The 13,891-nt window shown below is 35.6% G+C and overlaps 3 protein-coding genes across 3 annotated transcripts; all 3 read right to left on the reverse strand.

Annotated features, from left to right (window-relative positions):
* Positions 1 to 4,610: 4,610 nt before the first annotated feature.
* LOC149424516 (cuticle protein-like) lies at positions 4,611 to 5,350 on the reverse strand. The gene is made up of 2 exons (XM_089651647.1): positions 5,323 to 5,350; positions 4,611 to 5,241 (listed from the first exon to the last, which is right to left on the reverse strand). The coding sequence occupies exons 1-2, from the start codon at positions 5,332 to 5,334 to the stop codon at positions 4,708 to 4,710; spliced, it is 546 nt and encodes a 181-aa protein (XP_089507773.1). The 5' UTR covers positions 5,335 to 5,350; the 3' UTR covers positions 4,611 to 4,707.
* A 2,612-nt stretch (positions 5,351 to 7,962) lies between these two features.
* LOC149424517 (larval cuticle protein A3A-like) lies at positions 7,963 to 8,833 on the reverse strand. The gene is made up of 2 exons (XM_089631393.1): positions 8,744 to 8,833; positions 7,963 to 8,662 (listed from the first exon to the last, which is right to left on the reverse strand). The coding sequence occupies exons 1-2, from the start codon at positions 8,753 to 8,755 to the stop codon at positions 8,084 to 8,086; spliced, it is 591 nt and encodes a 196-aa protein (XP_089487519.1). The 5' UTR covers positions 8,756 to 8,833; the 3' UTR covers positions 7,963 to 8,083.
* Positions 8,834 to 12,875: 4,042 nt separating this feature from the next.
* LOC149424518 (cuticle protein-like) lies at positions 12,876 to 13,647 on the reverse strand. Its single transcript, XM_089631394.1, has 2 exons — positions 13,619 to 13,647; positions 12,876 to 13,526 (listed from the first exon to the last, which is right to left on the reverse strand). The coding sequence occupies exons 1-2, from the start codon at positions 13,628 to 13,630 to the stop codon at positions 12,993 to 12,995; spliced, it is 546 nt and encodes a 181-aa protein (XP_089487520.1). The 5' UTR covers positions 13,631 to 13,647; the 3' UTR covers positions 12,876 to 12,992.
* Positions 13,648 to 13,891: the final 244 nt, after the last annotated feature.

The raw sequence follows: 13,891 nt of genomic DNA on the forward strand, positions 1-13,891 counted from the left end.
TATTCTTTATGTATTCATTTTTTCAAAATTCGTTTTGTATTATTGTAGTACAATTTAGTATGCATTTGATTGAATAATGGAATGATAAATGAAACCAGGATTTGTATGGGAATCCAGATTATATGACTTCAGCTGATTAATATGGCGTACTTTAAGATCCGGGAACGCTACTACCTTCAGTATTATTAAAACAATCCTTGATATTTTATTTAATAAGGTATCCTGTCAGGTGTTTTACAAGTAAAAGATAACCTGAAACCAGTTAACCATAAGAATTCACAACCGAATGTACTTTTCGGAGTTTTATTCGACTTTTTAATAAGAAAAAATAAAGTGACAAATTTTGGTAACTGATTCGCTTGAGATTGTTGTTAAAAAGCTAGAATAAAATTATTATAGTGTCTTGTTTTACATTGAACATTTGGTTATTTTTATTATCGTCAAAATTTCTACATATTTCAATAATTTATTTGTCAATAAATTTCATGACGTTCGATTTATAAGGATATTCAAAGGATTTAACTTTTCGGAGTTTTTCTTCTACTTTTAAATATGTACACCGCTGTTAAATTTTTTTAATTTTCCGCCCGTTAATAGAAACCAAATATTTATTTATTAATCAACGCCCTTTTTCAGGGCTTTTAAATATGAATATAAAGAAATATTAATTATTTATTGGACATAACTTAATTGCTTAATTAACAACATTTTATATTTGTTAAAGAAAAATTTAAAGATAATTTTAAAGATGTTCACTGACTTGGTATAATTGTTTCCCTCCATTAGTATTCTGGGCAAAGAGAAATACGTATGGTTGTTAGTCCCATAATTTCTGCACTGAAATAAATCCTGACTTCTAGTATTACGTTGTGGAATCCGAAAGCATATCAATTCTAGCAATATCGGACATTTAAAATTTTATATAGAAATACAAAGTCAGTGAAAATTCTTCTGTCTGACAGCATTTCAGCATATTCATATAATTTAACAGAGTGTTGTAGTTCAACATAATTGCTAGAATACCCATTTTAAAATTTTTATAACGTAAGAATTTGTTTTGTATTCTTTCAATAGCTAGTACATGTATATTATAATGTGGGTTCCAGACAGGAGAATTGTACTCAAGTTGACTTCTTAAGTAGGCAAAATATTATATTCTTATGTTAAAATTTCTGGTTAGCCTAGTTGTAAATCCAACATTTTAAGCCCTTATTGAAGTTGTCTGTTGTGTGGTTAACAAATGAAAGATTTGATTGAAAAGTGATGCCTAAGTCTTTGATTTATGTTAATGTCTCAAGAGCATTGTCATCAATGTTGTAATAAAAAATCACTGTATTTTTTAGTCGAGAAAATCTAACGATTTGACATTTTGAGATATTTAAGTAAAGTCTATTTTCATTAAACCAAATAAATAATTGGTTGATATTGTTTTGGAGAATGTTGCAATGGTAAACATTTTGAATAGTTCCATAAATTTTGAGGTCATCAGCAAAAAGTAAGATAGATACATCATGAAAAAATGTTGGAAGATCATTTATAAACACGATATACAAGGTGTATCGGCACGTACCCGACAAACTTTAACCAGCTATTTCTTAGCATATTTGGAGTAAAAAATCTTATGTGCACTTTGCTGTCCGGTAACGTTTTTTTTAATAAAAAATTTACTATTCATATTTTCACCACGTGTCACCACTGTTTTGTCCTTTGTCAAAGTTTGAAAACCCATCTGGCAAATATTTTATTCGAATTCCGTTGAATAATGCACGTGTGTACCTATATTGGCGCACTTATAGAATCACAACGAAATGGCACGTCACCATTCGTCTCATTTTTAACTATTATTATTTAGTGTGTGCGAAAGAGCGAAGACGCTTTTCGACATACTTGCTTATAACAGCTGTTGAACACGAAAAGCAAAGCCAATGACAGTGATGTAGTGTGGAAATTTTTATTTTTTTTATTTTTAATTGAAAAAAAATGCTACCGGACAGCAAAGTGCCCATAATATTTTTTACTCCAAATTTGCTAAGGAATAGCTGGTTAAAGTTTGTCGGTTTAGTGCCGATACACCCTGTATAAGATTGGGCCAAGGTGTGAACCCTGTGGTACTCCACTTGTTGCATAATTTTTTTCCGACAACGAGGATTTTGTTTTAACAATTTGTTGTCTTCCAGTCAGCTTTTAAACCAGGCTAATATATTGCCACGTATACCAAGCTTTCCTTATTTCCAAATGAGAATTCTATGGGAAACTGTATCAAAGGCCTTACTAAAATCAGTATAGACAGAGTCTACTTGTTTTTTTCTTTAAAAGCTTTGGAAATAAAATTTTCACAAATAATTAAGTTGGAAAGAGTACTTCTACCTGATGTAAATCCAAACTGGTAAGGGTTATATTACAGGTTTTATTTGTCTAAAAAGTTTTTTCAGTATCAGGCTTTCAAAGAGTTTCGGTATAGTCGATTGAATGCATATTGGTCTTTAATTACAAACATCAATTTTATCACCCTTTTTGAAAATCGAAGTCAGGTAACTAATTTTACACTTATCGGGATAAAGATAGATTAAAAATTTTGGTTAATGGAAGAGCAATTACTTTGATACATTATTTGATAAATATTGTTGAGATTTTATCCGGTCCCGCAGATTTGTAGATATATAAGGATTTAAATTTAGTAACTACATCAGAAAGACTTATTAAGACTTAAAGACACTGTGAAATATCAAGAGTTGTTGTTGGAACAGGGGCGTTAATAGAATTTGTTGAATAAACACTTTTCAAAAAAATTTGCAAACAAGTTAATAATACCACCAGTATTATTGCTATGGTTGCCATAAAGTTGCATAAAACTCGGGAAATCAGAATCATCTTCTTTAAGAGATTTCAAGTATTTACAAAAATAACTAACATTATTTTTTATGGAATTTTGAATATCACTTAAATATTTACGGTAGCAGGTCATAGACATTTTTTTATATGAAGTTCTTAAATCTTAAAGATTTATCCTATGTAATTAGAATTTTTTTGATATAATTTTTATTCCTTTTTTTTATTTTTGGTGATAAGCAGATTTATAAGTTCTTTGGAGTACCATTTTGGATAGGTATTTTGTTTACATTCCATGGTTGGAATATACATGCTAATAGTTTTTCCTAATACAGAATAAAATTTATTCTTGATATCATCATATTGCATAGATGACCAATCAAAAGAGAGAATATAGATAGTTACAAATTTTCTAGTTATCAGTTTTGAAAAAAAAATGGTAACTGAAAGGCAGTTTACAAGAATTAACATGCACATTAGAAATTTCAAATGATCAACGCGGTAAAACGTTGTATAGAGGAACGATCGATGCGATCTATTTTTGCGAGTTTTATTTGAAATTAATTCGCAATTGGGAAAAAAATTAATGACAAAAGTGGGAAAATGATTCTTAGAGGAACGATCGATCCAGATTTCACTGTACATTTTAACTTGCTTCGGTGTTTTAACATCGTATTTTAATACGGAAAACAATAAATAGTACTGTCTTGTCTTACCCTTTGACATTATGTAACTTAATATTTCGAAGTTACTTACGGAGACGAAGTAAGGTGATTAAAATTGAACAAGTTGAAGTATAAATTTCAATAATGTAAATCTGTGTCAATTTTATGGCGCCCAATATAGCCTTTTGAGAATCGTCCTCTTTTTGTGTTTTACTGAAAACAAATTACTCGATTTGTCTCATATATGTCTTTGTCAATATATTCTTTTATTAAAAAAATTAAATCGTTGTGAAGCATAAATTATTAACATAATTTATGCTAATTTCTTACAATGAGATTTTATACTTGCAAGTATCTTGTTATTTTGTAAAAAAATGTGTTTTAATCACTTAAAAAAAATATGTAAGCAAAAAAACCTTGTTTCATATTGCTGTCAATAAAATTGTTTTTTTTTAATATTAAATATCGTAGCAAAATCACTGTAAGTATGGGTAAAGAATGTTTAGAATGCGAAAGGGTACAGAATATTTAGAAGGGATACAAAGACAGAATACATAATAAAAAAGTGTTTAGTGTACTTTCTAGTGATACACCCCCGTTATTTTATATTGAGTGATCTGTGATCGATTGATAACAAAATTTACCTACGTACTGCAAATAGATGTAACAACTTTTCTTTAAAAAATATGTATAAAACACATTTCTATTTTCATGGAAATATTTCCGTTTTGTTTTAGCATCCTAATATATTATATTGATATACCAGATTAACTTAAATGGTTTTTATTTAAAATTAGTATTCTGTTAGGAAAACGCATAATTTTGTTTCATAGAAAATGTAGATTTTAGTTAAACGTTCGTGACGACGTCTTGTACGAAAATGAAAAAGACAGACGATACTTGAATGATGACGTCACGTACGATTCTATCTCTCTGGGCCTACAACAAGCCCCGTTTGTTTATCAATTAAAAATAAACAATGATATTATTTTATTTTTATCTTTTCTTAAATTTATGTTATTATTGTTTGTTCTCAGTAAATTTTGCATATTAAAAATTAAATACAAATGTATGTCTCAAATGTCGTTTATTAAAATAATTTCAAGTGTTCCTCCAGGTTCGGTAAGAATATGACTACAATAGAACTACACTTCACAATGACACGAAATTATTTATGATAATAAATATTAAAATATATCGTTTGCAGGAAGAATTAATAAGCATAGGCGTAGTTGTGACCAGAGTAAGGAGAGTAAGTCAAGGGGGAAGAGTACCCGAGGGGAGCTCCACGGGTGGCATAGGTCAGGGGGGAAAAATATGCCAGAGGGTTTATCTGGTTGTTGTAGGCCAGAGGAGAAGAGTAGGCCAAGGGGTTCACTTGGGCGGTGTAGGCTAGAGGGGAGGTGTAGGTCAGGGGGTTCACTGTGCGGGCAACCGTGACTGCGGGAACGGCGGCCACGACGGGAGCGGCGTGCACCAGAGGGTCCTTGCGTACCACGGCGTTGAAGCCGTTGATGGGATCGGCAACGTAGTCCACGGTACGGCGGGTGCCATCAGACTCCACCAGAGAGTACTGGCCCTGCACCACGTCACCGTTGCGGGTCTCGTGTTGGCTCTTGTTGTCCCCGGTGAGGGCGTCCGCCACACCATAGGAGTAGCTGTACTGTGGATGGGGGTCGTACTCCGCGGAGGCCAGGGGCAGGACTCCGGCGTTGGCACAGGCCACCAAGGCGAATAGGACGATGAACTGGAAGGAAACATACATATCATTAATTTATATAGTCGCTTACCTCTTGTTACAACACAAGAAGGAGAAATAAGAGCGCACCTTGAATGCCATTGTGCTTGATTGCTGAACTTCAACTGGTAGTGTCCAGTACGGCGTGACCACCTTTTATATGAAACTTATTGGGTTAGCGGAATAAAGCAATCAAGCTTTGGATAGTGTAGAGGAGGTATCAAAAAGATGCGCGTGCTTACTAAAAAAGTCTTTTTTTTTCTTTTCCTTTCCATCTCCGTTGCACTGGGCAGGTAACAAGCATGTTTAGTTTCCTAAAGGTCAGGGTTTTTATGAGCGATGGAGCTTTATTATATTTCTTTTTGGTTGCTAACTAAGTTCTGGTTTGCGGCAACACAATATAAATGTTGACGCTATTGTGTTTTATTCCCTGGAAAAGCCTCATGCTTATAATTATATAATCGCTTAAGATGATAAGGATACTGATGAAAAATTTGTAGTATTTGTCTTTTTATTTATTTTTATTAGTCCTTGTGGTGATTGGATGCTAATGCACTGTAAAAATTTGAATTGTCAATTCAAGCGATAAAAATAATTCCGAAATTTTCACCGTCTATAATTTCTTGGTAAAACAAACTAATTTAATTCTGTGAGGTTTTGTTTCGATTTTTTCACATTGTTTTTAAATAATTCGTTATTACTTATGAAAAACTTGATATGGAGTCTATTTATTAACCCTCATCCCTTTTGCAGGGTAAAAACGATTGAAGATGGTCAGAAAAGTAAATAAACTAAATTAACGGGTGGATTTTATCCAAAAACTGATTTCAATATGTACAAATCAGTACTTTACAGAATTATAAAATGTTATATGAAAAAGGAAATCGTATGGAATTCGGAATTTTCGATGAAATCTCACATACTTTAAGACCTGAGAATGCTGCTGTCAGTATTATTGAATCAAATGCCTTGATATATTTAGTGAGGTAACCTGTAGGGTAGTCTCAAACACAACATATTGTTATTCATGGAGAATTTGGAATCCATTTTTTTTTTTTAATGTTAACTCCGCAAAGGAGGCCCCGAGGAAAAAAAATTCCCTCGAGATCTATGTCGTCTTTTCGGATGCTGTGTGGAGGGTCATTTTTCAGAGGATGTTCTCGAAATGTAAAATTTATGAGAATTGGGTATAAATCTACGAATAAGTGTGTCCGGGAGTGACGGATAAATGAATATATCCCTCCCACTGCGGCACAAGGCGAAGGGTCGATGGAGCAGTTGGAGAGGTTGAAGGGTCTCCTCAAACCAGCCTCTTCCGATCTGCACGCCACGCAGCTAGTGGACAGAATCATCCTGAACACACCTCACCCGATGAACTCGGGCACCCCTGCTCAATCACCAAACGTAGGAAACCACTTGGGATGTAATAATAAGTCCATTACCACTAAACACAGTGACAAATTAACACACACTTGAATTGTGATACAAAGTCATTGAAAGCTACGAAAAAAACTAAAATGAAAACCTTACCTCTTTTACCTAGTATTTTTGAGACTGAATACTGTAGAAATGAGATTCTTGAGGCGTACGTGTGGTAAAACCATTTATGATCGTGTGAGAAATGTGGAGATCCGCAAAGAATGTAAAATGAGTAAGATTAAGAAAGGGATGCTTAAATGGTTTGGGTAAGAAGAGCAAATGAGAAAAGAAATGAGAGTAAGGAGAATATAAGACGCAAAGACCGAGTTGTTTGGCGGCCCGTCCTCTCTGCTTACCTTTGCGGAGAAACGGCATGATTAGTTAGTTAACCTAGTTTTTTCATAACTTTTTAAGACTTTATCTCACTTTTTAAAAGTGTGTTGATTTGTCACTGCGTTAAGTTGTCCGGTTACCAATAATAGAGTAACTTTGAATTGTAATTACAAAAGTGTTTATATAAACCAGGGAAGGAAAATGCATGCTTGTTCGTCAGGAAGTGTAGATCTTATCTATTACTAAGTTTCGTTGGTCTCCTGTTCCACTCGATAAAATATAACAATTACTATATCCTGCTAAATTGTCAGATTTCGTCCTGACCATTCCTCAAGAGTTTGGGAATTTATCCACGTTATTTATCCGTAGTTTAAGAATCATTCATACAATTTAAAATAATAAAATCATATAAGACCATAAATATAATTTTGGTAGTTGTTATCCGAAGTATGACACAGTTAAATATGACCTAAGGAGATAGGGTTCCATTAGCTCAGTTGGTAGAGCTGTGTCCCGGCAAGGCGAGGGTCCTGGGTTCATTTCCTATATCTTTTTCTGATTTTTCTATTTAATTTTTGGTTTAAGAATCGCTAATATTGACTCCAATAATTAAATAAAATCATGTATATTCTTTGGGTTAAATTTAATGTCAGATCCTTTTGTTCGCCATAAAGTGGTGATAATATTTAAGAAAATAAATTTAGTATATTATTCGGGAAGAAGATTCTCGAACTAGTAGGCATAGGCATAGAAGTGCGCAGACTAAATTACAAAACTGAGCATAATTTATTTTGAATATATATTTATATATATTTAAAATATATTTTTTTTTACCCCGGCTAAGTCCCCAAACGTAGCGAACTACTTGGGGTGATCTATGGCAGAGGTGTTAGTTATCCAATAAATGGTTCCCGGGCGACTGTACTCAAATACGCCTCTAAAATTGGTTTTTGGTAAACATAAAATAAAATATAAATATTTGGTTAAAATTTCGTTTATTTTCATAGTTTATCTTTATGTTCGATAGGAATATTTCTTTAGAAGAAACAGAAACACGAAGAATATAAATAATAAATTATGTATCGATTGCAGAGAAGAATTAATAAGCGTAGGCGTAGTTGTGGGCAGAGTAGGGAGAGTAGGTCAAGGGAGAAGAGTAGGGGAGGGGAGATCCATGGGCGGCGTAAGCCAGGGGGCTAGTATTGGCGGCGTAGGACAAGGGGTTAATCTGGTTGGTGTAGGTCAGAGGAGAGGCGTAGGCCAGGGGATTCACTTGGGCGGTGTAGGCCAAGGGGTTCACTTGGGCGGTGTAGGCCAAGGGGTTCACTTGGGCGGTATAGGCCAGGGGGTTCACTGCACGGGCAACGGTGACGGTGGGAGCGGCGGCCACAAGAGGAGCGGCATGCACCAGGGGGTCCTTGCGTACCACGGCGTTGAAGCCGTTTATAGAATCGGCAACATAGTCCACGGTGCGGCGGGTGCCATCAGACTCCACCAGGGAGTACTGGCCCTGCACTACGTCTCCGTTGCGGGTCTCGTGCTGGCTCTTATTGTCCCCGGTGAGGGCGTCAGCCACGCCATAGGAGTAGCTGTACTGTGGGAGGGGGTCGTACTCCGTGGAGGCCAGGGGCAGGACTCCGGCGTTGGCACAGGCCACCAGAGCAAACAGGACGACGAACTGAAAGCAAACATACATATCATTAATTTACATAGTCGCTTACCTATTGTTGCAACACAAGTAGGAGAAATAAGAGCGCACCTTGAATGCCATTGTGCTTGATTGCTGAACTTCAACTGATAGTGTTCAGTACGGCGTGACCACCTTTTATATGAAACTTCTTGGGTAAGCGGAATAAAGCATCAAGCTTTGGATACTATAGAGGAGGTATTAAAAAGGCGCGCGTGCTTACTAAAAATCTTTTTTTCTTTCCATCTCCGTTGCGCTGGGCAGGTAACAGGCATGTTTATTTTCCTAAAGGTCAGGGTTTTTCATGGGCAATGGAGCTTTATTATATTTCTTGTTGGTTGCTAGCAATTAGCAAAAATCGTTGAACGACCCTGTTTTTTACTCAATTTTTAACTTAATTTTATGGTTTGCGGCATCACTATATAAATTGTACGTTATCGCTATTGTGGTAGATTCTCTGGAAAACCATTTTATTCAGAAAACGCGTGTTAATGTCTTGTTCACAATGGCCATTTAGATCTTTGTCTTTAGGCCTCCGGAACAGGTCAGCGTACAAAACTTTTTTTATTTTGATATTGAACAGGTAGCATCATTGTTATCCATTAAGACGATAATGATATTGATGAAAAATGTGAAGTCTTTGTCTTTTTTATTTATTTTGTTTCATCCTGGTTGTGATTGGATGCCAATGCACTGTAGAAATTTGCATTATCAATTAAAGCAATGAAATTTTTCACACATAATTTTGAATCTTAATTATAAAGTCAAAAGATTGTATACAGTATAATCTAACAACAAAACTCTAGTACGGTGAATTATTCTGACATGAAAATTGCGCAATATTTTCCCTTCTTGGTAAAACAAACTATTTTAATTCATTAACTGTGACGTTTCGTTTCTATTTCGTGACGATCTTTTAATTTTTTTTGATTCCTGAAGGAAAACGATCCAATCAAAATAGTGTTGAAGCTCGGGCGAAGCGGGGTGTTTTCAGCTAAAATTATATTATTCATTTGGAGTCTATATCATTAATGCAGCAGTATACATTTTAAACGATTGAAGTTTCTCGCAACAGCGTTTATTTTAATAAGTCCTGGTGGGTCGAAACCAATATGTCTTAAAATATAAATAACTTCAGTACAAAAGACTTTCCCAACCATTCATGTGATAACTAATTCCATAATATTGCTTATAATATACATATGTAAGTTCTTGACATAGTTTAAAAAAAAAACGATTTCAATCTATGCACGTCAGTATTTATCAAATGTTAAATGAAACCGGGAATCGTATGTAATTCCGGTTTCTTCGAAGAAATGTCACATAGCTTCTTTAACATCCGGGAACGCTGCTGCTTTTGTACTGCTTGTACAAAAAGGCCTTGATATATTTAATAAGGTATCCTGTCGGGTAGTCTCAATCGTATTGTTATTCCGGGAGGACTTGGAACCAGTTTACTAAGAATTCATAATGGCATAGCCGCGCCATAAAAATAATCGAGTTCGCATCTAATTATTGTATAATTATAAGTCTCATATTTTTTGAATATAATTTTTTGAAAAAAACATGTAAGTACTTATTTTTATGGAAATCACATATTTTAAAATATAACTTTATTCATCCTTGAAATACAAAATTAAATTAGTGTGTATTACATTTCACAAGGAAGGTGTTTATTAAAATTAGTATTGGAAAATCACTGTACAGATGTAATAACGTCTCTGAACATTTTGAATAAAAAAATTGATTAAAACATGCATGTTATAATTTTTATGGAAATATGTATTTGTGTTTTTAAATCCTAATAAAAATGAATATAATATTATAATTATTTATTTTTGGGGTACTATGCCGTGTTGCACTACCTCATCAGGGCAGATATGATGGCTGATGGTGGATACTGTAATGCTGTCTGAAACCTTAAAGATGGAGGTAGCGCAACACGGCACAATACCCCAAAAATAAATCACCATTATACCTTTGACCGTAAAAATCTCAAATCATATACGACTATGATATGATTTAATGCATGTGATAACAGAGTTCTATGACGAACCAACACATCTATTAAAAGTGTTATAAATCCATTGCAAAAAAGCTATGAAAAAAAGATTACCTGTAAACCTAGACTACGTTAAACCGAGTTTTTCATGACTTTATCACACTTTTCAGAAGTGTGTTGATTTCTCATTATGTTGAGTTGTTCAGTTACCAATTATAGATTAACTTAGTTTGATTTGTAATTAAATAGGCGTTTATACTAGGTAAGGAAAAAGTATAGTTTTGTTTCTCAGAAAGTATTGATATTAACCATTACTGGACGGGTTGTTTCGGAGAATTTGAACAATTCTTAAGTTAATTTCCAAGTTTTGTGAAAATTTTATTCAAATTCTGTTATTATTCCAGTTTAAGCTTTTGGAACAAGCCCTTACTGTTGTTTAGCCGATTCAGGATATGCAGTTAAGTTTTTTACGTAGCCAGCAATTTGCGTGTTTTTATAAAAAGGACTAGTAATTCAAAAGGAGATTTTATTTAAGAGGACCGAATAGCGATGTCACAATGCGGGTTGCCTGTATACTGTCAGATTCATTTATTGACAAATGACCGAATGTGATTTATTCATAAATTTTCTTTATGTTCGGTAGGAATATTTCTTTTGAAATAAACAGGGAAAAAGAATTTAAATAATTAATTATGTGTCATTTCCAGAGAAGAATAATTAATAAGTATAAGCGTAGTTGTAAGTAAGTAGTAAGGAGCGTAGCCCAAGGGCAAAAAGAGTACGAGGGTAGCACCGTGGGCTATTCAGATATGGTCACCACAGACGGCGGTTAGTTTGTTTTTATGTGAATACCGCACAAGAGTCCCAACTGCTCCCAACCGTCTGGAGCCAGTGCGACTATGGCATCTCCAATTGGGATATGTTGTTTTTTTATTTATTTTATTTGTATTTAAGTTTAAATCCAGCTGGACTGGGAGGATAGTGCAATCCTAGTCTGCCATATTACATGAAATGCAGTAAAACAGGGAAACAATAAAATAAAGTAAAAAATTATAAAATTGGAAATAAGATAAAACAAAGAGAAAAAAAAATTAGGCAGTTACCTAAACATAAAATTAAAATATAAATCAAAAATAAAATAGTCATATAAATAGGTAATACAATAAAAATAATTAGATTAAATTAAATGAAACCGTCCATCAGGGAGGTCGCCGCATCATCTGCATCCATCGCTCATTGAGTGGGGAACTGAGCCACTCGGATGCAGCATGATGTTGGTTGAGTCCTACCCCAGAAGCTGGCTAGTCGGTGGCGAAGTAAGGCGGGGAATGAGTGCACCCTCCCTTCAGTAAACATTGTGGAGGCACTGCAGAACCTCGGTAGTTGCATGAGCTGCCTGTATGCATTATTGTAGCACACCCTCAGCTTGTTCCATTGCGCTGCTGGGTATTGTGTCCACAGCTCAGATGTGTGACCACAGTGCAGTGCAGAATGCCTTGAAAAGTAATTTTCTGACGTTCCGAAGCTGAAAGTTTTGGGGAGAGGAAAGAGATGAGAATAATGGTGCTGGAGGAGTACCTGCCTATTCAGATCACCAAACACGTCTAAAGCCATTTCAAGCAACGTTTCAATTCTGAATGGTGGTCTTACACCAGGGCGATATTGAAAGTATCTTCCATTCTGGAACGTGCTATAACGTATACCATATTTTTATTTTATTTTAAATAAATGAATTGTGAAATAACACAAATTCAACAAAATTTTACTTGCGGATGCCGGGATTTGAATCCGCGACCTTCGGATTGCTAGTTGAGAGTCTTACCGCTCGACCACGGATGCCGTCAAATAGTGATCTTCGAACAGGTTGATAGTATCCATCACTTATTTCTTTTGTTTTTGAAAATGAAGCAATCCATTTATTTTGCATCAAACGAGTATATCATAGTAAGATGTAAAGGTTTTTTTAATGTAAATTGGACGTTTAAGTAGATGTTCTTATATTTCTAAAAATTGGGTCTCGGGAGATTCATAATTCGTTTCTCCGTTTTAACATCTAAATTAAACCTTGTCTCCTGCTGGTAGTTACAATTGCATTCTGCAAAAATGTCGTCTTCTGTTGTTTCCGTGCGAGGTGGCGTGGTTATATTTTTTGTTTATTGTTTATATTTAGATAAATACAGGTTATAAATGAAATGTTTTTGGTTTAATAGCATTTCAGTTTTATTTCAAATCCAAACACATTTTTAATTGTTCATGAAGTTGTTATTGCAATCAGGAAAAATATGTTTGATAAAATTATTCAAGAAAATAATTGTCGAATTAGTATGCATAGGCGTAATTGTGGGCAGAGTATGGAGAGTAAGTCAAGGGAGAGGAGTAGGCGAGAGGAGCTCCATGTGCAGCATAGGCCAGAGGGGATGAATATGCCAGAGGGTTAATCTGGTTAGTGTAGGCCAGAGGGGAAGAGTAGGCCAAGGGGTTCACTTGGGCTGTATAGGTCAGAGGTGAAGAGTAGGTTAGGGGATTAACTGCGCGGGCAACGGTGACGGCGGGAGCGGCGGCCACGAGGGGAGCGGCTTGCACCAGGGGGTCTTTGCGTACCACGGCGTTGAAGCCATTGACGGGATCGGCAACGTAGTCCACGGTGCGGCGGGTGCCGTCAGACTCCACCAGGGAGTACTGGCCCTGCACTACGTCTCCGTTACGGGTCTCGTGCTGGCTCTTGTTGTCCCCGGTGAGGGCGTCCGCCACACCATAGGAGTAGCTGTACTGTGGGTGGGGGTCGTACTGCGCAGAGGCCAAGGGCAAGACTCCGGCGTTAGCACAGGCTACCAGGGCGAATAGGACGATGAACTAGAAGTAAAAATATCACATTATTACAATCAATTACTTTAAACGATCACTTACATTATGTCACAACACAAGCCAGAGAAATGAGAGTGGACCTTGAATGCCATTGTACTTGATTGCTGAACTTCAACTGATGGTGTCTGGTGTGTTGCGACCACCTTATATACCTGCCAGCTCTAACCGTAGCTAGCAGACATCGCGTCACTTAGAAAATGCTAAAAGCTCGTTCACAAGGCAGATTTAGTTCCTTGATCTGTACGCCTCCGGCACCGGTCAACGCACGAACCCCCGCCCAGTGGATTGAAAGGTGTGTAAAAAAGTCATGCGAATTCATGATATCCATAATACTAACATTATGAAAAAAACCT

The sequence above is a fragment of the Hesperophylax consimilis genome, chromosome 4 (genome assembly GCF_061612785.1).
Source record: "Hesperophylax consimilis isolate HC1 chromosome 4, BYU_Hcon_1.0, whole genome shotgun sequence".
Classification (NCBI taxonomy): Eukaryota; Metazoa; Arthropoda; class Insecta; order Trichoptera; family Limnephilidae; genus Hesperophylax; species Hesperophylax consimilis.